This window comes from Carassius gibelio, chromosome A25 (genome assembly GCF_023724105.1).
Source record: "Carassius gibelio isolate Cgi1373 ecotype wild population from Czech Republic chromosome A25, carGib1.2-hapl.c, whole genome shotgun sequence".
Classification (NCBI taxonomy): Eukaryota; Metazoa; Chordata; class Actinopteri; order Cypriniformes; family Cyprinidae; genus Carassius; species Carassius gibelio.
The window spans coordinates 17,819,838-17,844,663 of NC_068395.1; the positions used below are offsets into that span (position 1 = coordinate 17,819,838).

Sequence of the window (24,826 nt, forward strand, 5' to 3'; positions counted from 1 at the left end):
GAAGCAGCTTGTGGAATGTCCCCATTTTGCTGAGTGAACATTTTTGTGTGTCTGCATGTTTTTATTTAATTTTTATTTATTTTTATAAAATGAATCTGATGTCAAGCTGGATTCTAGATTCATGTCTCTAGTTTCTATGGCAACAGGATGAAGGTATTTTCTGAGATGGTGGCAGACCACTGTGTGTGTTTCATAAACTCAGGCCTTCACAAACAGTAAATGGAAATGTGTATGTGTGTGTGTTTGTAGGCCCGACACACAGAAGGTTCCATCTACTCCTCCTCCTCCCCCTCCTCCTCCCCCTCCTCCACCCCCTCCTCCTGAGCCTGTTGCTCCGCCGGAGCCAGAGGAGGAGATTCTGGGCTCTGATGACGAAGAGCAGGAGGATCCGGCCGACTACTGCAAAGGTATCATACCTCTCTGTCTGTCTGTCTGTCTGTTAGGAGAGCTTCCAGGTTTCTGTCCATGTTCAGTAAGAGCTGGGCTGACACTGACCTGATTTATTTACATTTAAATTTACATTCAGGCATTTAGCAGACGCTTTTATCTAAAGCGACTTACAAATGTGGACAATGGAAGCAATCAAAATCAACAAAAGAGCAATGATATACAGGTGCTATAACAAGTTTCAGTTAGCTTAAACACAGTACACATAGCAAGGGCTTTTAAATAATATAATACATAAAAAGAAGACAGATAGAATAGAAAAAGAATAGCGAAAGCTATATATAATTTTTTTTTTTTTTTTAAGAATAGAATTAGAATAGTGAGTACTAAAGTAAGAGGGTCAAATAAAGATGGAAGAGATGTGTTTTAAGTTGATTCTTGAAGATGGCTAAGGACTCCGCTGCTCGGATTGAGTTGGGGAGTTCATTCCACCAGAAGGGAACATTTAATTTAAAAGACCGTAAAAGTGACTTTGTGCTTCTTTGGGATGAACAATCAAGCGACGTTCACTTGCAGAACGCAAGCTTCTAGAGGCACATAAGTCTGAAGTAACGAATTTAGGTAAATGGGTGCAGAGCCAGTGGTAGTTTTGTAGGCAAACATCAATGCCTTGAATTTTATGCGAGCAGCTATTGGAAGCCAGTGCAAACTGATAAACAGAGGTGTGATGTGTATTCTTTTTGGCTCATTAAAAATCAATCTTGCTGCCGCGTTCTGAATTAATTGTAAAGGTTTGATATTGGCTGGAAGACCTGCCAAGAGGGCATTGCAATAGTCCAGCCTGGACAGAACAAGAGCTTGAACAAGGAGTTGTGCAGCATGATCCGAAAGAAAGGGCTTGATCTTCTTGATGTTGAATAAAGCAAATCTGCAGGATAGGGCGGTTTTAGCAATGTGGTCTGAGAAAGTCAGCTGATCATCAATCATAACTCCAAGGCTTCTAGCTGTTTTTGAAGGAGTTATGGTTGATGTGCCTAACTTGATGGTGAAATTGTGATGGAACGATGGGTTTGCTGGAATCACAAGCAGTTCTGTCTTGGCAAGGTTGAGTTGAAGGTGATGGTCCATCATCCAGCAAGAAATGTCTGTTAGACAAGCTGAGATGCGAATAGCTACCGTCGGATCATCAGGATGGAATGAGAGTAGAGTTGAGTGTCATCAGCATAGCAGTGGTATGAAAAGCCATGTTTCTGAATGACAGAACCTAATGATGCCATGTAGACAGAGAAGAGAAGTGGTCCAAGAACTGAGCCCTGAGGCACCCCAGTAGTTAGATGTTGAGACTTGGACACCTCACCTCTCCAAGATACTTTGAAGGACCTATCTGATAGGTAAGACTCAAACCATTGAAGTGTTGTTCCTGAGATGCCTTTCGCCAGTAGGGTTGATAGGAGGATCTGGTGGTTAACCGTGTCAAAAGCAGCGGACAGATCAAGCAGGATAAGTACTGAAGATTTGGATTCTGCTCTTGCCAGTCTTAGAGCTTCAACAACTGAGAGCAAGGCAGTCTCAGAATGTCCACTTCTGAAGCCAGATTGGTTGCTGTCAAGGAGATTGTTGTGTGTGAGAAATGTATAGACTTGATTGAACACAGCTCGTTCAAGTGTTCAAGGGAAACTGGTCTGTAGTTCTCTAAAAGAGATGGGTTGAGGTTGGGTTTCTTAAGTAGTGGAGTTATACGTGCCTGTCTAAATGATGAGGGAAAAACACCAGTGTGGAGGGAAGTGTTGATGATGTGAGTGAGTGCAGGTACCAGACTTCCAGGCTTCAGTCATTTTTCTTTCATCAATGAAAGTGAAATGTTAGTTCTTGTAGTTTTAGTAGTAGTTTGTCATCTACTCCTCTTGAGTGGAAATCTATTTATGCCAGTAGTACTCACATAAATGACACAGACATATAAATTCAAAATATAGTAAAAATGTACCAATATAATCAAGTGTTAAAACAAACCAATATAATCAAGTGTTAAAACAGACTTTAATAAATGTGAGTGCTGGTCTGAGGACAACAGCCGCACAGTTGAGCTGAAGGAAACATTAGCCGGATTCTCCAATTTCTACAAGTACCATCAGTCGACTGTATCGTGTTTCTGTCATGCTGCAGGAGGTTACCATCCCGTGAAGATCGGCGACCTGTTTAACGGCAGATACCATGTCATCCGCAAGCTGGGCTGGGGTCACTTCTCCACCGTCTGGCTGTGCTGGGATATTCAGTGAGTGACCGCATCACAGTCAGTGAGTGTGTGTGTTACTCAGAGCTAATATAACCTGCATGTGTGTGTGTGTGTGTGTGTTAACAGAGCGAAGCGTTTTGTTGCGATGAAGGTCGTAAAGAGTGCACAGCACTACACAGAGACGGCACTGGATGAAATTAAATTACTCAGATGTGTGAGTATCTCCCACACACATTATTCATGGGGGGTTCTTATTAAAATATTAGTGATTTCACTTAATTGTACACAGTGTCTCTGACACTTAGATCTACTGACTGTTTCCGCTCTTGTGCCTTTAATGCCAGTTCACAGTCACTGCCACACAAACACAGGTCTTTATATACAGGCAGCATCTGAAAGCTCACTGTTTCTTCATGCATTCTTCAAATGCACAATCACTGGATTAAGACAGGTCTTGTTGCCTTCCTACCTCCATATGCTGCCTGCAAATCACATTTTAATCATGATCCTGATTATTGACATAAAAAGCCTCCATGAGAGTTGATGGTTGCAATTGCCAAATAGCAAGAGATTTAATCACCCAATCAGTAGCCCAGTGTCTTAGTTAATATCCCCAATCTGGCAACCATGTTTACTTTTGTGGTTGCAGAATAGATGCACATCGATGGCCTCTGTGTACACACAGCTGTCTCTCTCTTTCTGTCTCTAAGGTGCGTGAGACTGATCCTGATGATCCTTATAAGGACATGGTTGTTCAACTCATAGACGACTTCAAGATCTCAGGGCTGAATGGGATTCGTATCCTCACAGTGTGTGTGTGTGTGTGTAAGAGAGAGAGAGAGACAGAGAGAGAGTCCGTGGTTTTCTTTATCTCTGGTTCTCAGACGTGTGCATGGTGTTTGAAGTTCTTGGTCATCATTTGCTCAAGTGGATCATCAAGTCAAATTATCAGGGTTTGCCGTTACCCTGCGTCAAGAGCATCATTAGACAGGTAATCACACACTTCCCGAATCCTAACTGTGCCATGCACATAAACACAGAGACACAGAACACTGTCTGAATATGTTCAAGTCAAGTCACCTTTATTTCTGTTGCATTTTATACAGTCCAGGTTGTTTCAAAGCAGCTTTACAGTGATAAACAAGAAATGAGTGATTCAGTGATAAATCATCCAGCTCAGTTCAGTTCTGGTCAATTCTACTTTGCTTTTTTTTTTTTTGTAATTTGTAATGTTAGATATCTGAATAAATTGAAAGACAATACTTTTACTCAAAAGTGTAATCCAGCATTTTATCTAAAAAAAATGCAATGAATCTTGGGATTGTCTGGACTATGAAACATCCATCTGTTCTGAAAAGGAAGAATGCATTACGAGGCCATATTTGAAGCAGTCTTCGTTCTCAAATGTAGCCTCTGAATTGGGACACAGTGATAGTCAGACAGTATCTCTGGTTAGTTGATGACGGTTCACCTAACCACAGAATACAATGTTTGGTATTTTCAATGTGAAATCGTTATTTTATTTCCTTGATGAAGCGGTGGTTCAGTATGGACTAGATTCACCTGAGGAACACTTGTGTTTGTGGTTTGGCTGCAGGTTCTGCAGGGCCTTGATTACCTTCACAGTAAGTGTAAGATCATCCACACGGACATCAAACCGGAGAACATCCTCATGTGTGTGGATGAGGCTTTTGTGCGCAGGATGGCGGTCGAGGCCACCGAGTGGCAGAAAGCCGGAGCGCCGCCACCGTCTGGATCTGCTAGTATTTCATCTCTGCTTTCTGTCGTTCTGATTCATGAATGATGAATGTAATTGGTGACGTTCTGACTGTTTCTCTGTTTGTTCGCAGTCAGCACGGCTCCTCAACTCAAACAGGTCAGTGAAGGAAACCAAAATTCTCACACAGCTGTTTTACTGAGGAAAGCAGACAAATGACCGACATCTGCAACACATCAAACTGTAGTTTGCTGCATAGTTGTTAATATTACATACAAGAACATACAGTTCTGATCTGTAGATATTTGTGATTCACATTGGTTGAACCATAAGATGTGATCCGCAATCATTTAGAGTGACCAGTGGCGTTTAGGAACTGAATAGTGATTCCTCCAGCCGAGCAAACAATGAGAATTAATCTGCTGAAGTACGAGAGACAGAGTGCATAAAGCCCCAGCGTGGTTGTCTGAGTTGTCTCCTGTGGTTTGACGCCTCCTGCAGGTGGGGAAGATCTCCAAAAATAAAAAGAAGAAGCTGAAAAAGAAGCAGAAGCGGCAGGCGGAGCTGCTGGAGAGACGCATGCTGGAGATCGAAGCTCTGGAGCGAGAGGCGGAGAAGCAGAGAGCCGGTGGAGCGTCGGACACCACACTCGGTCCCAGCCTGGCTCTGGCGGACAGCGAGGAAGATGAAGAGGATGATGAGGATGCAGATGAGGATGAGGAGGCTGAGGGAGAGAAGGAGCGGCCTGTCAGACTCACCAACCACACATGTGTGTTCAATCTAGATGCCATCTTTTGTAAAAAAAAAAATAGAGGTGTAGATGATAGTAATGGATGGCATCGTTGGCATTCTGATGTCTTTAATATAGTATTCCCTTGGTTTTAGGAATGTAAACAAATACTGCTTTCCTAGACCAAACTTAATTGAATCTGGGAAGCCTCTCATTTCTTCTGTGTGAGTGATCATGTATGTCGCTGTTGCTTCCTTTTCAGTCCCTTGTTTAAATGTTAGATCATTCGTTCCTGAAGCAGGATCATGAATGCAGCTCTGTCTCCAGTGTTCAGTGTTTGAAGTAATGCTTTCTTTTCACATTGCTGGCCAAGGAATTTCTCCTTTTTTCCTGAATATGACATTTTATATGGCCAAACGTGTGACTGAAGATCGCTCAGTAACTATATAGCACTAGTTTTTTTATGGATAAACTGCTGGAGATGATCATATGGTCAGATTCTCTGGTCAGGACTCCAGCTGCTGCATTTTGAACCAGCTGAAGATGGTCTGATTTTATTGTCTTTTGTTGATGAATCAGATCAATCTTGTAATTCTTGTGGGAGGTTTGTCTCCTCTTATAAGCAAAAGCATCATATTCCATTAGTTTGTTCAGAAGATCTCTTCATTTTGCTTGTAAAGCTGTTCTTTATTTAACTTTTCTATCTTTATTTTGTAAGACGGTTTGTTGTGATGGTGTTTTCAGAAGGTCCCTGAAACTCTCTGAACTGACAGAACATCAATTTCTTTGTATTTTTGTAGTTCTTTGCTATAATGAAGACAAGCTAAAGTTAGTTTGTTTTTGAGTTGAGGGCTGTCTAAAATGTTTCCTCATATAAATGTCTTTGTCTCTCAGGTGCGGAGCCGGATCAGGATCAGCAGGAAATAGTGGAGAACGAGGAAGGTTGTGACGTCCTTCCCGCTGCTGAGTGTCCCACTGAAGAAGAGTCACATACGTGTGCACACTCTTCACCTGAGCGACAGGACACTCCTGAGAACGAGTGTGAGAACTCAAAAGAACAGGAAGAGCAGGATGGAAATGAAGATGTGAGAGAGGAAGAGGATGATAAAGAGGAGGAAGAGGAGAAGGAAGCCACATCCTCACAGAGCACAGAGGAAGAGCCGAAGACACAAGAGTGTCCGAACAAGGAAGAAACCGATCCACCGAAAGTGACGATAGAGAGACAAGAAGATGAGGAGGAGGAGGAGGAGGATGAATACGAAGATGAAGAATGTGAAGAGGAGGAGGAGGCAGATGATGAAGGCCAGGAACATTCCAGGAAGGACCACAATGACGCCTCTAAAACGAATGGCCACGTGATCATGTGTGTACAGGAGCATCTGTCGCCCAGTGTGCCACTGTCCTCGCCTCTCCTCTGCCCTCTGGTGGAGTCGGAGATCAGCACGACCGACCGCGATGCTTCCGACGCCTCGTACGAGCTTTACAATGGAGAAACCGGACTGACGAACGGAGCGCGACACCGTGGCACAGCGCCACGCTTCCCTGAGCTTCCTCTGGATCCCGATCCGGCCGACTGCGAGCACGACGAAGCCCAGGCACTCAGCGGCAACACTGACCGCAGCCGAACAGTGTCATCGTCCAGCACTGGAGACACGCCGAAAGGTCAAACTTGCACATGCAATTCATACATGCACAGATGACTACAGTTTACTGTGAGCGGATTAATAAGCTCTCTGTTTGTGTCTCTGTCCATCCGTCCATCTCTCTGTCTGTCCTTCTCTGTCTCTGTCCATCTGTCTGTCCTTCTCTATCTCTGTCTCTCTGTCTGTCCTTCTCTATCTCTGTCCATCTGTCTGTCCTTCTATCTCTCTGTCCATACGTCTGTCTCTCCATCTGTCTCTGTCCATCCATCTGTCTCTCTGTCTGTCCTTCTCTATCTCTGTCCATCTGTCTGTCCTTCTATCTCTCTGTCCATACGTCTGTCTCTCCATCTGTCTCTGTCCATCCATCTGTCTCTCTCGGTCCTTCTCTGTCTCTGTCCATCTGTCTGTCCTTCTATCTCTCTGTCCATACGTCTGTCTCTCCATCTGTCTCTGTCCATCCACCTGTCTCTCTGTCTGTCCTTCTCTATCTCTGTCCATCTGTCTGTCCTTCTATCTCTCTGTCCATACGTCTGTCTCTCCATCTGTCTCTGTCCATCCATCTGTCTCTCTCTGTCCTTCTCTGTCTCTGTCCATCTGTCTGTCCTTCTATCTCTCTGTCCGTACGTCTGTCTCTACATCTGTCTCTGTCCATCCATCTGTCCATCTGTCTGTCCTTCTCTATCTCTGTCCATCTGTCTGTCCTTCTATCTCTCTGTCCATACGTCTGTCTCTCCATCTGTCTCTGTCCATCCACCTGTCTCTCTGTCTGTCCTTCTCTATCTCTGTCCATCTGTCTGTCCTTCTATCTCTCTGTCCATACGTCTGTCTGTCCATCCATCTGTCCATCTGTCTGTCCTTCTCTATCTCTGTCCATCTGTCTGTCCTTCTATCTCTCTGTCCATACGTCTGTCTCTCCATCTGTCTCTGTCCATCCATCTGTCTCTCTGTCTGTCCTTCTCTATCTCTGTCCATCTGTCTGTCCTTCTATCTCTCTGTCCATACGTTTGTCTCTCCATCTGTCTCTGTCCATCCATCTGTCTCTCTGTCTGTCCTTCTCTATCTCTGTCCATCTGTCTGTCCTTCTATCTCTCTGTCCATACGTCTGTCTCTCCATCTGTCTCTGTCCATCCATCTGTCTCTCTGTCTGTCCTTCTCTATCTCTGTCCATCTGTCTGTCCTTCTATCTCTCTGTCCATACGTCTGTCTGTCCATCTGTCTCTGTCCATCCATCTGTCTCTCTGTCTGTCCTTCTATCTCTCTGTCCATCTGTCTGTCTCTTTGTCTGTACTTCTCTCTCTTTGTCCAAACATCTGTCTGTCCATCTGTCTGTCTCTTTGTCCATCTTTCTGTCTGTCTCTCTGCAGTGAGGGTCAGAGCAGCTGATCTGCTGGTGAATCCTCTGGATCCGAGGAACGCAGATGTTCTGAGAGTCAAAATCGCTGATCTGGGCAATGCATGCTGGGTGGTAAGACATCCTACAAATCACTTCAACTGTCCATATGATTGTAATTACCTGTGCAAGGTTGGACGTGAGCTGTGTAATCAATGCATTTCCAGCACAAACACTTTACGGAGGACATCCAGACGCGGCAGTACCGCTCCATCGAGGTGCTGATTGGAGCGGGGTACAGCACTCCCGCTGATATATGGAGCACAGCCTGCATGGTGAGCATCCGACCGACCAACCAACACGCATCTGTCACAACTACCTTGGTCTCTGTGATTGAGTTTGATCTATCTGTCATCCGCAGGCATTTGAGTTGGCCACTGGTGATTATCTGTTTGAGCCGCACTCTGGTGAAGACTACTCTCGTGATGAAGGTACCTCTCAGGCTGTTAGCTTTTATGCTTCCTGTTGGATGCTCAGAATGGCATACAGGTGCTTCTCAATAAATTCGAATGTTGAGGAAAAGTTAATTTATTTCAGTAATTCAACTCAAATTGTGAAACTCATGTATTAAATAAATTCAATGCACACAGACTGAAGTAGTTTAAGTCTTTGGTTCTTTTAATTGTGATGATTTTGGCTCACATTTAACAAAAACCCAACAATTCACTATCTCAGCAAAAAAAAAAAAAAACATTTAGTAAATAGTTGGCCTTATGGAAAGTATCATTTCGCCATGGCGTGGAGGTGATCAGTTTGTGGCACTACTGGGTCGGTCTGGAAGCCCAGGTTTCTTTAACAGTCGTCTTCAGCTCATCTGCATTGTTTGGTCTCTTGTTTCTCATCTTCCTCTTGACAATAGTTCACAGATTCTCTATGGGGTTCAGGTCTGGTGAGTTTGCTGGCCAATCAAGCACACCAACATCATGGTCATTTAACCAACTTTTGGTGCTTTTGGCAGTGTGGGCAAGTGCCAAATCCTGGTGGAAAATGAAATCAGCATCTTCAAAAAGCTGGTCAGCAGAAGGAAGCATGAAGTGCTCCAAGATTTCTTCGTAAACGGGTGCAGTGACTTTGGTTTTCAAAAAACACAATGGACCAACCCCAGCAGATGACATTACATCCCAAATCATCACAGACTGTGGAAACATAACACTCGACTTCAAGCAACTTGTGCTATGAGTTTCTCCAGCCTTCCTCCAGACTCTAGGACCTTGGTTTCCAAATGAAATACAAAACTTGCTCTGATCTAAAAAGAGGACTTTGAAACACTGGGCAACAGTCCAGTTCTTCTTCTTCTCTTAGCCCAGGTAAGATGCCTCTGATGTTGTCCATGGTTCAGTAAATCTCTTGACACGTCTGTGTGTGGAGCTCTTGATATCTTGACCCCAGCCTCAGTCCATTCCTTGTGAAGTTTACTCAAATTCCTGAATTTATTTTGCTCGACAATCCTCATAAGGCTGTGGTTCTCTCGGTTGGTTGTGCATATTTTTCTTCCTCACTTTTTCCTTCCAGTCAACTTTCTGTTAACATGCTTGGATACAGCACTCTGTGAACAGCCAGCTTCTTTGTCAATGAATGCTTGTGGGTTACTCTCCTTGTGAAGGGTGTCAATGATTGTCTTCTGGACAACTGTCAGATCAGCAGTCTCCTTCATGATTGTGTAGCCTAGTGACCCAAACTAAGAGACCGTTTGAAGTCTCAGGAAGCCTTAGCAGGTGTTTTGAGTTGATTAGCTGATTGGCATGTCACCATATTGTAATTTGTTGAGAGTGAATTGGTGGGTTTTTGTTAAATGTAAGCCAAAATCATCACACTTAAAAGAACCAAAGACTTAGTGCCCTATTTTAATGATCTAAACGCAAAGTGTAAAGCGCATGGCGCAGGTGCACTCAGGGCGTGTCCAAATCCACTTTTGCTATTTTAACGACGGAAAAACGGTTGGCGCGCCCGGGCGCATGGTCTAAACGAGTTGTCTCTATTCTCTTAATGAGTAATGGGTGTTTATTGGGCATGACATGGAATAAACCAATCAGATTCTCATCTTCCATTCCCTTTAAGAGCCAGTTGTGTTCATGCCATGACTGATTTGCTATTTACAAAGCGGAATTTGGCAAGCTTTAATTTGTAATAATTAGCATGTTTGTGTGCTGCTGTGCGTCCCTGTTTTTAATAAGCAGTGTGTATGCTCTTTAAATAACAAAGAAAAAAACATTGCGCCAGACTTTAGACCAGTTTTGAGATGGTCAATGGCACAGTCTATTTTCAGCTCCTTAAAATAGCAATGCGCCTGAACACACCTCTTTTTTAGACCAGCACGCCCATGGGCGCAAAAATTAATGCAAATGCATTTGCTAATTAAGTGACGTGGCGCTGGACGGGAAAATGCTAATGGCGCGGGACTGAAACTAGCAAAATGCCTTGCGTCACATTGTAAAGAAAGTGAAAAAACAATTGTGACGGGTGTATTATAGGGCCCTTAAACTACTGATTAATTACTGAACTAATGAACTTTTCCTCAATATTCTAATTTATTGAGAAGCACCTGTAGTGCTCATAACTGCACACTTTAAAGCTACTGTCTTCAACACATTTTCCATAATCTTGTTTTCGACAAACAAACAGCTTTGTTATGACTAGGCTTAGGTTTTTACAGACAATATTACGAATGATTTTACATCACTGCACATTGTAAGTGACCAGTGTGATTTTAACAATATCTTGACTCATTTTATTGTTTTAAATGATATTTAACATGACAAAATATTTACCGGACAGTCCGTCAGTTGTTATCCTAAATAGCATGCCTGATGTGAGGGAAAGACCAGCTGAATGGACATGATCCCACTAATCACACAACTACTTAACAAATTATTCAGTAAATGGGCATGAGATATTGATGGAAGTGTAAATGATTTTATATTATGTGAAGGAAGAGAAAGTATCACTGAGACAACAATCAGAATCAAGTATTACACAGAGCCGGTGAGCCACTGTTACTTCATTGTTTTTCAGACTCTTTCTGAACTACACGTGCAGTATGCTGACCTCATGATTAAATGTGCAGTATGCTGATATGCCATTCTGAACACATCCGCTTCTGTCATTCACTCTGATCCCCGTTAATCTCCATTCTGTCCTTTGCTGTCACTCAAGATGTAGTTTAAAGCTCAGCATAACTGTTAGCATTCAGATGTCTGATCGTGTTTAGTGTGTTTTTAGCTGATACTAAACTTCCACTTTCTCCCTTCTGATCCCTTCCTCCGTATTTTTCTCATCACGCTTCCCTCTTCCCCTCCTCTTCCTCTTCCTCTTCCTCTTCCTCTTCCTCTCTCCCGTAGATCATATAGCTCACATCATAGAGCTTCTTGGCTGCATTCCTCGACACTTTGCTCTTTCTGGAAAATATTCCCGGGAATTCTTCAACCGGAGAGGTAGTGTTAGAGACAAAGGGAGGACGGACGTGAGCGCTGCCGCACACACACACACACACACACACCACAAGACTGCAGCTTTATGGCTTGATGTTAGTGGGGATCATGTTCACTTCTTTACATTATGATTCTGGAGGTCAGTTGGCATAGTTTTTTCTCCAGTTTTCAGTATATATGAAAAAGCCTATTTTTCATCCTCATTTTTTATCGATTTCATTGGGCATCATATCATCACTGTGAAAAACAACAGCAGTCGTCAAAAGACTGGGCTCTGCTGTAGCTTTCAATACAAGATACTGAGAAAAACTGGCAACATAAGAAAAGAGACAAACAAATAAAAACATTCTTGTTCATTTGCACGAAGTTAAAAATGAACTTCAGTCACATGAAAACAATGTTTTTATTGTAGATTGACACTTGCAAATATCAAGGTAATTTTGATTTTCCATTTCATGACCCCTTTAATGAGTCCTGCAGGTGTGTGATCTGAATCATCTGGATTCAGACCTGTGTGTGTGTGTGTGTGAGCGTCCGTCCTCCTGCACCACTGCATGAATAACTATTGTTGTGTGTGTGTGTGTGTGTGTGTGTGTGTTCGGGGGTCAGACCACATCGCTCTGATTATGGAGTTACTGGGAAATATCCCCCGCAAGATCATCGCAGCTGGAAAATACAGCCGTGAGTTCTTCTCAAAGAAAGGTAACGCTGACTGACTGACTTGCTGCCGTTCAGGAGCGTTTCATCCACTCCACTGAACGTTTAATCCTTCTTCCTTTTCCTTCCACTGTGTTGTCAGATAAAATATGACATTCCAATGCAGATCACTCAAATATACAGCTCAAGAGCCATATTTACCAGGAGTATCACAGAAACACGACTGGATATCATTCAGTCACAGTGCCGTGTGATTCATTCTCCCTCTTTAGTTTGTTCTTTAGTTCTGTAACATGAATGCCTAACAAACATCTCTGAGACTCTCCCGCCATTCATGGAGAGTAAACATTCATCTCTGCGATCAATGAGCTAACAGCACAGAAAATAACTACAGCGGCAGCTAGCGAACCGGTTATGGTTTCAAAGTCAGACGATTGGCCTCTCTCTGACACAATGTTTGTGCATTAATTCTGGCATTAATAGTGTGGGCGGGTCTTGCATTAATAGTGTGGTCATCAATAGAGTAAGACGAAGGTGTTCTGCAGCATCTGATCTGGTGCGTCTCTCTGCAGGTGAGCTGAGGCACATCACCAAACTCAAGCCCTGGTCTCTGTTTGACGTGCTGGTGGAGAAATACGGCTGGTCAGCCGAGGACGCCGGTCACTTCACACACTTCCTGCTGCCCATGCTGGAGATGGTGCCGGAGAAACGGGCCTCGGCGTCAGAATGCCTCAACCACCCCTGGCTCAACTCGTAGCACTTTCGTCCTCAGACTCATCGACGCCCCCCTGTGGCCCCGCACTGAACTGCAGCCCACTGTCATTAGAGAGGAAGAACCAGAGAGAGGAGGCTGTCGGGGGGCGAGGGTGGGCTTCGGCACGCACACACACACACACACACGCAAGAGAAACCAGATGTCTTCATCTTATCTGAGAGACGAAGCTTCATTCACTGTCTTCCTCAACAGATCTGACACATTTTACAGGCTGAAAACAGAACGTGAGATCATTTCACGATACCTTCAGCCAAACTCTGTAAAACAAGCATTTATAAGCTCACACAGAGATTAATATATTATGTGAGTAATCAGTTTATGATATACTGATTCTGAAGCCCACCTAAGTCCCTGAAGCCCCGCCTCTTTTGTCCCACCATCCAATCAGGTTCTGCAACAGAGCTGTTTACAAACCTCATCTCTCTCTCTCTCACACACACACACACACACACACACACTCACACACTGCCCTGGGAAATATGAATCCAGAAGACAAAGAGACGATTTGGTTTGTGGAGAGCAAACGGATGGACGTTCGCGCCAATGACTGTTCCCCGTCTGGTTGAATGTTTTTATTTAAAGCTTCGATTCTTGATTCCCACAACAACATTCCTGATTCTCCAGCGGTGCGACACGCTCTCTCCGGCAGGACGGCATCTCGCTCCGGGGCTTTACGTCAGTGAGGCTGCACTTGTGTTCATTCTTTTTGTTCAGGGAAAGTTACCGATGTACAGAGATCCAGCAGTCTGTCCAGAAACTGCTTGAGCGCAAGATAAACACAGACTGCTGTTAGGAGACGTGCACATGGATGGTCATCATGTGTCTGTGTCCTCACGCTGCTCCAAATACATCATCATCATCACACTTAGTCCAGTTGCCTATTTTCGCAATAAAATTAGATGGTGAAATATTTACAAAAATATTTAAATTCATTTAAAAAGAAAAGCAGTTCTCTGATGTTGTGACAGTGACAGTTTAGTCGTAATAAGGTGATTGTGTTAGGTCTATTTTCAGATGTTTTATTTGCTTTGTTTGGGTTTTATTGGGTTGTCACTTCCTTCATGGCATTGACTAGTGCTGCTCTGTGAGGACTCATGTGACAGTCATGAATTTTATTGAACATTTTTGCAATAATAGTGATTATGATGGTGAATTTTTGCACCGGAAGCTCCTGATGTGTCTCACGCAGCCACGCTGACTGTTCTTCCCAACGTCGACAATTGTGTCCTTGTTTTTCATCAACAGATTTAATAAAATTGTAAATTAATGGATTGCTTTGCCTAAACATTTCCACCCTTCTTGTTCTGGTCCTGCATGTGAGTTTAATTTATTATGAGCAGTATTCCAGTATTCTCTGTGGTTTAGTCAGTCAATACAAAGACGATAGAGAACCCAGGATGTGTCACTCCTATACTTTTGAATGGGGAAAAATGCAACGCTCAGTATGGCTGTTCTATTGAACGAAGCCCCGCCCTCTGAGTAAAACAGCCAATGGCCATCAGTCGTCAGCGTGTCACTGCATCTGCCGTTAGAAGTCCCTGTTGATATAGAAACGTGCTCAGGACTGTGCACTGCCTGGTCTAGCCTGAAAACTTCGCTTTTTATAATGCTATTTGATCAAAAGAAACAACATTTATGACACCGTTGTTGTCAGATTTCATTGGTGATTTCAAATATGAAATCTCTTCTTAAACTTGGTGAACAGTTTTGGAGAATTTGAGTTTTCCCCATTCAGAGAGACATTTCAAAGTGACTTTGGTCAGTACCCTGTTACTGTACGACTATGCTCTAAAAACACGCTTCGCTGATGATAAAGAATTTGATGTAGTTAAGTCTGTTACTTTGAGAATCTGCCTGAAATTCAGCATCATCAGTGTTCTCAGTGTGAACATCACTTGACTTTCTTCCTACTTCTAATTCATAGAAAATGTGAATATGCCTTAATATTTGAAAATGATATTGTCTAATGGTGTCAGAAGTCATCAGAAGTAAATGAAGAGAAAAGGAAGCGTTGTTGAAAGTGTGTTATCTTCAAACTTCATCCGAACAGCATGTTGAAACTAAAGGAAAGCCTCTGTGTAAGCTGCAGCACTGTGAGATGGACAGTCCTGATCAAACCCAGCTGAAGCACAACACTCTGAGAGATTTCAGAGTAGCACTGACAGACACTCTCTTTACATGTTTTACTGTTTTATTATTTATTAATATTCTTGTTAATTTGACAGATTAGATTAGATTAGATTAGATTAGATTCAACTTTATTGTCACTGCACATGTAGGTACAAGGCAACGAAATGCAGTTAGCATCTAACCAGAAGTGCAGTTAGCATCTAACCAGAAGTGCAATAAGCAGTAAGTACAGAATAAAGGTCTATAATATGTACAATAACTATACAGGTAAGTATTATGGACATAATTTACAGATATTAAATACTATAAGCACGATATACAGATAGGTGTACTATGAACATACTATACAGATGGGCTATGTAAAAGTGTATGTACACTATAGGCAGAACTATGAACATAATTTACAGTATTGCAATGGAGAGTAAAGTGCATAGAAAATATTACAATGTGCAAATGGATTATACAGTGTTCCTGGATGAACAGACAGTAGTGCAAGTAATAACAAGTTACTGTTTTTTGCTTGTTGTCAATAAATAAATAAATCAGTCACAGTGTTGAAGAGGGGGAGGAGTCTATGTGTGTGGTGTGGGGGGTGTTGAGGGGTGTCAGAGGGCAGAGTTCAGCAAGGAGACAGCTTTAGGGAAAAAGCTGTTCCTGAATCTTGTGGTCCTTGTTCGGAGGCTCCTGAAACACCTCCCGGAGGGAAGAAGGTTAAACAGTCCGTGGTCAGGGTGAGAGGAGTCCTTGAGAATGCTGCGAGCTCGACGTAGACAGCGTTTCCTCTGGATGTCCTCAAGAGCAGGAAGTGGTGTCCCTGTGATGCGCTGGGCAGTTTTCACCACCCTCTGCAGTGCCTTGCGGTCAGCCACTGAGCAGTTCCCATACCAGACTGTGATGCAACTGGCCAGGATGCTCTCGATCGCACACCGGTAGAAGTTCACCAGGATGTTTGAAGACAACTGGTTCTTCTTCAGTGTCCTGAGGTAGAAAAGGCGCTGGTGAGCCTTCTTGACCAGGCTGGAGGTGTTTGTGGCCCAGGACAGTTCCTCCGAGATGGTGGTTCCCAGGAACTTGAAGCTGGAGACACGTTCAACAGCCAGCCCGTTAATGTGGATGGGGTCATGCGTGCTTCCATTCTTCTTCCTGAAGTCCACAATGAGCTCCTTTGTCTTGCTGGTGTTAAGGAGCAGGTTATTGTCAGCGCACCATGTGGCCAGGTGCTGTACCTCTTCCCTGTAGGCAGTCTCATCGTTGTCACTGATGAGGCCAATCACCGTGGTGTCATCTGCAAAGTTAATGATGGAGTTGGATCCATGCACAGGCTTGCAGTCGTGGGTGTAAAGGGAGTAGAGGAATGGGCTCAGCACACAGCCCTGTGGTACGCCAGTGTTAAGTGTGATGGTGGTGGAGTGGTTGTGGCCTGACCGAACATGCTGAGGCCTGTTGGTCAGAAAGTCCATAATCCAGTTGCAGAGGGAGGTGTTGATGTCCAGGTCTCCAAGTTTTGTGGTCAGCTTGGAGGGAATGACGGTGTTAAATGCTGAACTGAAGTCAACAAACAACATCCTAACATAAGTGTTGTTTTTGTCCAGGTGTGTGAGTGCAGAGTGCAGCACTGTGCATACTGCATCCTCTGTGCTCCTATTTCTGCGGTAAGCAAATTGGTGTGGGTCCAGAGTGTGTGGGAGGCAGTCTTTGAGATGTGCTAGGACCAGTCGCTCGAAGCACTTCATAATGATGGGTGTGAGTGCTACGGGGCGATAGTCATTCAGGCACGTTGGGGAGGAGTGTTTCGGTACTGGCACAATGGATGTGGACTTAAAACATGTTGGCACAGTTGCTTGGGTGAGGGACAGGTTGAAAATGTCTGTGAAGACCCCTGCAAGCTGCTCTGCACATGCCCTAAGCACACGTCCAGGAATGCCATCCGGGCCAGCAGCCTTGCGTGCGTTGATCCGGCTCAGTGCAGTGTGGACATCTGAGGGGGTGAGTTTAAGGGGTTGGTGGTCTGCTGAGGGTGAGATTTTGGTGGCTGTCTCCTTGCTGTCGCTGTTGAAGCGAGCATAAAAGTCATTTAGCTCGTTAAGGAAGGAGACGTCCGTGACTGTTGGTGTGGAGTTGCTTGACTTGTAGTCACTGATGATCTGGATGCCCTGCCACATGCGTCGGGGGTCAGAGTTGGAAAAGTGTTCCTCTACCTTCAGCTTGTAGCAGTACTTGGCCTTTTTGATGCCCCTTTTCAGGTTAGCCCTGGATTTGCTGTAGGCCTGAGCGTCATCTAACCTGAAGGCAGCGTTGCGGTCTTTCAGCAGAAGTCGAACCTCCTTGTTCATCCATGGCTTCTGATTAGGGTATGTTGTTATCTGTTTTTCTGTTGTTACACTGTCAATGGTGGAGTTGATGTGATCCAGTACAGAGGAGGTGTAGATATCAATGTCCGTGTGAGAGCCACAGGCAGCCTGTGAAGCAAACATACTCCAGTCAGTGTGTTGAAACCTGTCTTGAAGTAAACCTGTCTTCAACTTCCTGTTGGCCTTCTGTAGCTAATCATAGCTCCATGTAGCTGTTTTTATTTTATATTTTTTCTCTATAATCTTTCTTACTATCACTGTCTGTTTGTTTGTTTTTTTTAATTGTAAAATATAACTTAATTCACACCATATTTCTGATATTACCGATCAATCTTATCAGATTAACTTTGATCGTTCACTCTTCCGTGACTGCAGCACACCTGCAAAGCGTTAGCACTCGTTAGCTTGTCATTAGCGTTTTCTTTTCTCCTCTCCTCTCCTCTCTCACGCTGCAGTTTTCCACAAGTTCATCAAACAACCGCAGTAAGAATATTTCATCAAGCACGGTGAGTAATGGCTTCTCCTACAATTGTTATTTGCACCTCTTGCCACATGTACAGTTTATCTATCTCTGTCGCTGATGAGGGATTCACATGTGATAAATGCAGGGAAACAGTTAGGCTGACAGAGAAGATTTCAGAATTAGAGACACGCATCCAAACTTTAATTGAGGACAGTAAGAATGTTAGGGCTCTAGATATGGCTTTGGATGCGTCTAGCTCAGGGATTCCTGTACATTGTCCGGTTCCAACAGAGCCCCTGCAGCAGGGCAACTGGGTGACGGTGAGGCAGCGTAGTCGTGGGTCAAAACACCGCTCTTCTGTTCCGATCAAAACATTAAACAGGTTCTCCCCACTCAGTGATGCACCCACTGAGAAACCTGATGAAAGTGCTCTAGTTATTGGCGATTCTATTGTACGGAACGTGAATATAGAGACACCAGCCACCATAGTCAAATGTCTACCGGGAGCCAGAGCGCCTGACATCTTGGCAAATTTAAAAGTGCTGGCTAATGCTAAACGTAAATACAGTAAGATTGTTATTCATGCCGGCGCTAATGATGTTCGACTTCGCCAGTCGGAGATCACTAAAAATAACTTTAAAGAGGTGTGTGAACTTGCAAGCACGATGTCAGACACTGTAATATGCTCTGGTCCCCTCCCTGCTTACCGTGGTGATGAGATGCATAGCAGATTGTCATCACTCAATGGCTGGATGTCTAAGTGGTGCCCACAGAATAACATAGGTTATATAGACAATTGGACGAGCTTTTGGGGCAGACCTGACCTGTTTAAAAGAGATGGTCTTCATCCCTCCTGGGGTGGCGCCACTCTTCTGTCTAGAAATATGGCAAATAGTCTTAGTGTTTATACTTGACTAACTGGGGCCCAGGTCAGGAAGCAGACAGACTGGCTAAACCGACCGTCTGCTAGCTGCCTCCCGTCACAGAGGTCAGTTAATTCTCAGCACATAGAGACTCTTTCACCTAGATATCACACTATAGAGACTGTGTCTGTTCCACGAACTAGAAAATACAAAAAACGTCCAAACCAAGTTAAGGTTAACAATTTAATTGAGGTTCAACAAATAAAAAACAAATGCAATATGGATAAACAAATGATAAAGATTGGCTTATTGAATATCAGATCCATTTCTACGAAAACACTTTTTGTAAATAATATGATAACTGATCATAATATAGATGTGCTCTGCTTGACAGAAACCTGGCTAAAACCTGATGATTACATTATTTTAAATGAGTCCACCCCCCAAGATTATTGTTATAAACACGAGCCGCGTCTAAAAGGCAAAGGGGGAGGTGTTGCTTCAATTTATAACAACGTTTTCAGGATTTCTCAGAGGGCAGGCTTCAAGTATAACGTTTGAAGTAATGGTGCTTCATATAACATTATCCAGAGAAACCAATGTTAATGATAAATCCCCTGTTATGTTTGTACTGGCTACTGTATACAGGCCACCAGGGCACCATACAGACTTTATTAAAGAGTTTGGTGATTTTACATCCGAGTTAGTTCTGGCTGCAGATAAAGTCTTAATAGTTGGTGATTTTAATATCCATGTCGATAATGAAAAAGATGTATTGGGATCAGCATTTATAGACATTCTGAACTCTATTGGTGTTAGACAACACGTTTCAGGACCTACTCATTGTCGAAATCATACTCTAAATTTAATACTGTCACATGGAATTGATGTTGATAGTGTTGAAATTATTCAGCCAAGTGATGATATCTCAGATCATTATTTAGTTCTGTGTAAACTTCATATAGCCAAAATTGTAAATTCTACTTCTTGTTACAAGTATCGAAGAACCATCACTTCTACCACAAAAGACAGCTTTTTAAGTTATCTTCCTGATGTATCCGAATTCCTTAGCATATCCAAAACCTCAGAACAACTTGATGATGTAACAGAAACTATGGACTCTCTCTTTTCTAGCACTTTAAATACAGTTGCTCCTTTACGCTTAAGAAAGGTTAAGGAAAACAGTTTGACACCATGGTATAATGAGCATACTCGCACCCTAAAGAGAGCAGCCCGAAAAATGGAGCGCAGCTGGAGGAAAACAAAACTAGAGGTATTTCGTATTGCTTGGCGGGAAAGTAGCATATCCTACCGAAAAGCATTAAAAACTGCTAGATCTGATTACTTTTCTTCTCTTTTAGAAGAAAACAAACATAACCCCAGGTATTTATTCAATACAGTGGCTAAATTAACGAAAAATAAAGCCTCAACAAGTGTTGACATTTCCCAACACCACAGCAGTAATGACTTTATGAACTACTTTACTTCTAAAATCGATACTATTAGAGATAAAATTGCAACCATTCAGCCGTCAGCTACAGTTTCGCATCAGACAGTGCACTATAGACCCCCTGAGGAACAGTTCCACTCATTCTCTACTATAGGAGAGGAAGAATTGTATAAACTTGTTAAATCATCTAAACTTACAACATGTATGTTAGACCCTATACCATCTAAGCTCTTAAAAGAGGTGCTTCCAGAAGTCATAGGTCCTCTTCTGACTATTATTAATTCCTCATTGTTATTAGGACATGTCCCCAAAACCTTCAAACTGGCTGTTATTAAGCCTCTCATAAAAAAGCCACAACTTGACCCCAGAGAACTAGTTAATTATAGACCAATCTCGAATCTCCCTTTTCTGTCCAAGATACTAGAAAAGGTGGTATCCTCACAATTATATTCCTTCTTAGAGAAAAATGGTATATGTGAGGATTTCCAGTCAGGATTTAGACCGTATCATAGTACTGAAACTGCTCTCCTTAGAGTTACAAATGATCTGCTCTTATCATCTGATCGTGGGTGTATCTCTCTATTAGTTTTATTGGATCTTAGTGCTGCGTTTGACACAATTGACCACAACATTCTTTTGCATAGACTTGAACACTTTGTTGGCATCAGTGGAAGTGCATTAGCATGGTTTAAATCGTACTTATATGACCGCCATCAGTTCGTAGCAGTGAATGAAGATGTATCATATCGATCACAAGTGCAGTATGGAGTACCTCAAGGCTCAGTTCTAGGGCCGCTACTCTTCACGCTTTATATGTTACCCCTGGGAGATATCATCAGGAAACATGGTGTTAGCTTTCACTGTTATGCTGATGATACGCAGCTCTATATTTCCTCGCAGCCCGGTGAAACACACCAATTTGAAAAACTAATGGAATGCATAGTCGATATAAAAAATTGGATGACGAGTAATTTCTTACTGCTAAATTCAGAAAAAACAGAGGTGTTAATCATAGGGCCTAAAAACTCTACTTGTAATAACCTAGAACACTGTCTAAGACTTGATGGTTGCTCTGTCAATTCTTCGTCATCAGTTAGGAACCTAGGTGTGCTACTTGATCGCAATCTTTCCTTAGAAAGCCACGTTTCTAGCATTTGTAAAACTGCATTTTTCCATCTCAAAAATATATCTAAATTACGGCCTATGCTCTCAATGTCAAATGCAGAAATGTTAATCCATGCATTTATGACTTCAAGGTTAGACTACTGTAATGCTTTATTGGGTGGTTGTTCTGCACGCTTGGTAAACAAACTACAGCTAGTCCAAAATGCAGCAGCAAGAGTTCTTACTAGAACCAGGAAGTATGACCATATTAGCCCGGTCCTGTCCACACTGCACTGGCTCCCTATCAAACATCGTATAGATTTTAAAATATTGCTTATTACTTATAAAGCCCTGAATGGTTTAGCACCTCAGTATTTGAATGAGCTCCTTTTACATTATACTCCTCTACGTCCGCTACGTTCTCAAAACTCAGGCAATTTGATAATACCTAGAATATCAAAATCAACTGCGGGCGGCAGATCCTTTTCCTATTTGGCGCCTAAACTCTGGAATAACCTACCTAACATTGTTCGGGAGGCAGACACACTCTTGCAGTTTAAATCTAGATTAAAGACCCATCTCTTTAACCTGGCTTACACATAACATACTAATATGCTTTTAATATCCAAATCCGTTAAAGGATTTTTAGGCTGCATTAATTAGGTAAACTGGAACCGGAACACTTCACATAACACCGTACTTTCTACATCATTAGAAGAATGGCATCTACGCTAATATTTGTCTGTTTCTCTCTTGTTCCGAGGTCACCGTGGCCACCAGATCCAGTCTGTGTCCAGATCAGAGGGTCACTGCAGTCACCCGGATCCAGTACGTATCCAGACCAGATGGTGGATCAGCACCTAGAAAGGACCTCTACTGCCCTGAAAGACAGCGGAGACCAGGACAACTAGAGCCCCAGATACAGATCCCCTGTAAAGACCTTGTCTCAGAGGAGCACCAGGACAAGACCACAGGAAACAGATGATTCTTCTGCACAATCTGACTTTGCTGCAGCCTGGAATTGAACTACTGGTTTCGTCTGGTCAGAGGAGAACTGGCCCCCCAACTGAGCCTGGTTTCTCCCAAGGTTTTTTTCTCCATTCTGTCACCGATGGAGTTTCGGTTCCTTGCCGCTGTCGCCTCTGGCTTGCTTAGTTGGGGTCACTTCATCTACAGCGATATCGTTGACTTGATTGCAAATTAAAACAGACACTATTTCAACTGAACAGAGATGACATCAATGAATTCAATGATGAACTGCCTTTAACTATCATTTTGCATTATTGAGACACTGTTTTCCAAATGAATGTTGTTCAGTGCTTTGGCGCAATGTATTTTGTTTAAAGCACTATATAAATAAAGGTGATTGATTGATTGATTGATTAAAGAGTCTGCTCCAGTTGGCCACACTTTGATGGTCTTCACTGATGGCTTCACACGGTTGATGAGGGGTGAATACTTAGGGGTGAGAAACAAAGAAAGGTGATCAGACTGTCCTAGGTGGGGGAGGGGGCTCGCGATGTAAGCTCCATTGATGTTTGTATCAACATGATCCAAAGTTTTGTCTCCTCTGGTGTGGCAGGAAACATGCTGGTGAAATTTGGGGAGTACTGTTTTTAATTTGCAGTGATTAAAATCACCCGCGACAATAAAAGCAGCCTCAGGGTGAGCAGTCTGTTGTTTACTAATGGCTGCATGAAGTTCGTTCAAAGCAAGCTTGGCATTAGCATCCGGTGCAATATAGACTGCGGTTATTATGGTGGAAGTGAACTCCCATGGCAGATAAAAAGGTCTACATTTAACCATGAGAAACTCTAGGTTAGCTGAGCAGTGTCTCCCAACAATGACAGTGTTCGTACACCAAGCTTTGTTGACATAAATGCACAATCCACCACCTCTTGTCTTGCCGGAGTCATCTGCCGTTCTATCTGCCCGGAGTGTGTAGCGTCCTGCTAGCTCAATAGCATTGTTGGGTACGTCGCTGTGTAGCCATGTTTCCGTGAAAACCATGACATTGCAGTCCATAAGTCTCTTACTGTGGGTGATGCGGAGTCGTAACTCATCCATTTTGTTCACCAGTGACCGCACATTAGCGAGGAAAATGCTGGGTAAAGAGAGCCGGAGCGGTGTTAGCTTTAGCTTGACTCTTAGACCTCCGCGCTTCCCCCGCCTTTGTTTACGATCTCGACGCCGCCTGCGAGCACTTCCGCCCGGCCGGGTAGAGTGCGAAGCCTCGGTTGTTCTAGCGATCTCAGGGATGAGTTGAAGATTGGTGATAAAACTGCTGGTAAAGTCCTCACCGATATCCAAAAGCTCCTGTCGGGTGTATGATGTTAAAGCAAAGCTGTTCAGTACGAACAGACCCGAGATGAGCAGGAATAATACTGCAAAATTGCAAAAACTGGAGAGACGCTGAGCCTCGCGATGTGTTCGCGCCGCCATCTTGGTCATATCATGGAGGCTTTTTTATTGTTACCCTTTTTTATTGTTACCTTTTTTATTGTTACCTCATCACTACATACTATATAGAGCTTTCAATGTGTGCCAACAGCATGAAAGTACACTACGGAGGAAAAAAGTAAGATTTTTATATATTTCTCTGTGCTCTGCTTTCAAATGATGTCAAGATTATACCCAGACAGCAACATAGTGTCGGCCCAGATCCGGCCCACATCTGGCCCGCATGAAATCCATACGAGCCAGGTGTGGGCCGAATCTGGACCGAAACTGCTCGCTGTCAGGGTATGACTGGTGAGTTTGAATATATTACAGGTTCTTTCATGACTCTCTCAAATAATCTTCAGGCAGAAGGAGGATGTGAGCACAAAATGAATGAAGCCAACCATTTTTCCACTTCTTTTATTAGGTAATTTTGTACATCAACACACATTTTAGAGGTATAAACAGGAAAATAATAGAATCAATAATGCAAATTTCATCAAATATGAGGCAGTAAATGTAAAGCAGCTCTACAGAAGAACAAAACCTCTGCAGTTATTCAGCTTAGTCAGTTCAGTGTTTAGTGTTACTTAGGTTGAAATAGTTGCAACAAAATGCTCAGCACCTCCAGCTGCAGAGCCACAGAAAACAAACTTCACACAGAATAAATATTAATGATGACTGTTGTAATGGTCATTCACAGGTGTCCATTAGCATCAGGTCCCATCAAAAGAGTGCAGGGACCCTAGTCTAGTTGATCAAACGTTAATAAAAAAGAAAGTTGCTAATTATAACGCTTTCATTTCCACTCTGAGTCAAAAAGCGATTAAAAAATATTTTCTTAGAGAAAGCCAGCAAAGAAAATTATATTGTCACATTATCACTGATGGTGGATGACGAGCCGTGAGACGAGATCAGTTTAACAGGTGTATCGTTGACTTGAGATGCAGGAGTTCAGACAACCTACTACAACTTCTCTGCAATAGCACACTCAACTCACACAAACATAAAGGCAAGCTTAGGGAACTGGGATTTTAAAGCAACAGAACACTTGACTTAAGTCTAG

General features: G+C 43.1%; 1 protein-coding gene across 3 annotated transcripts in view; it reads left to right on the forward strand.

Moving 5' to 3' along the window:
- Positions 1 to 14,231, forward strand: part of srpk2 (SRSF protein kinase 2) — a 126,935-nt gene extending 112,704 nt beyond the window's left edge. For 2 of the 3 annotated variants that reach the window (XM_052544481.1, XM_052544483.1), the window contains 14 exons: positions 250 to 407; positions 2,551 to 2,659; positions 2,747 to 2,834; positions 3,331 to 3,418; positions 3,505 to 3,611; positions 4,218 to 4,383; positions 4,471 to 4,496; positions 4,839 to 5,106; positions 5,962 to 6,729; positions 8,075 to 8,175; positions 8,268 to 8,375; positions 8,462 to 8,531; positions 12,138 to 12,230; positions 12,758 to 14,231. In XM_052544481.1, the coding sequence (XP_052400441.1) occupies positions 250 to 407; positions 2,551 to 2,659; positions 2,747 to 2,834; positions 3,331 to 3,418; positions 3,505 to 3,611; positions 4,218 to 4,383; positions 4,471 to 4,496; positions 4,839 to 5,106; positions 5,962 to 6,729; positions 8,075 to 8,175; positions 8,268 to 8,375; positions 8,462 to 8,531; positions 12,138 to 12,230; positions 12,758 to 12,942 (2,335 nt within the window). In that variant the 3' untranslated portion in view covers positions 12,943 to 14,231. Of the gene's footprint in view, positions 1 to 249; positions 408 to 2,550; positions 2,660 to 2,746; positions 2,835 to 3,330; positions 3,419 to 3,504; positions 3,612 to 4,217; positions 4,384 to 4,470; positions 4,497 to 4,838; positions 5,107 to 5,961; positions 6,730 to 8,074; positions 8,176 to 8,267; positions 8,376 to 8,461; positions 8,532 to 11,438; positions 11,532 to 12,137; positions 12,231 to 12,757 lie in introns of all 3 variants that reach the window. The other variant, XM_052544482.1, reaches the window with a different exon arrangement.
- The last annotated feature ends 10,595 nt before the right edge of the window (positions 14,232 to 24,826 follow it).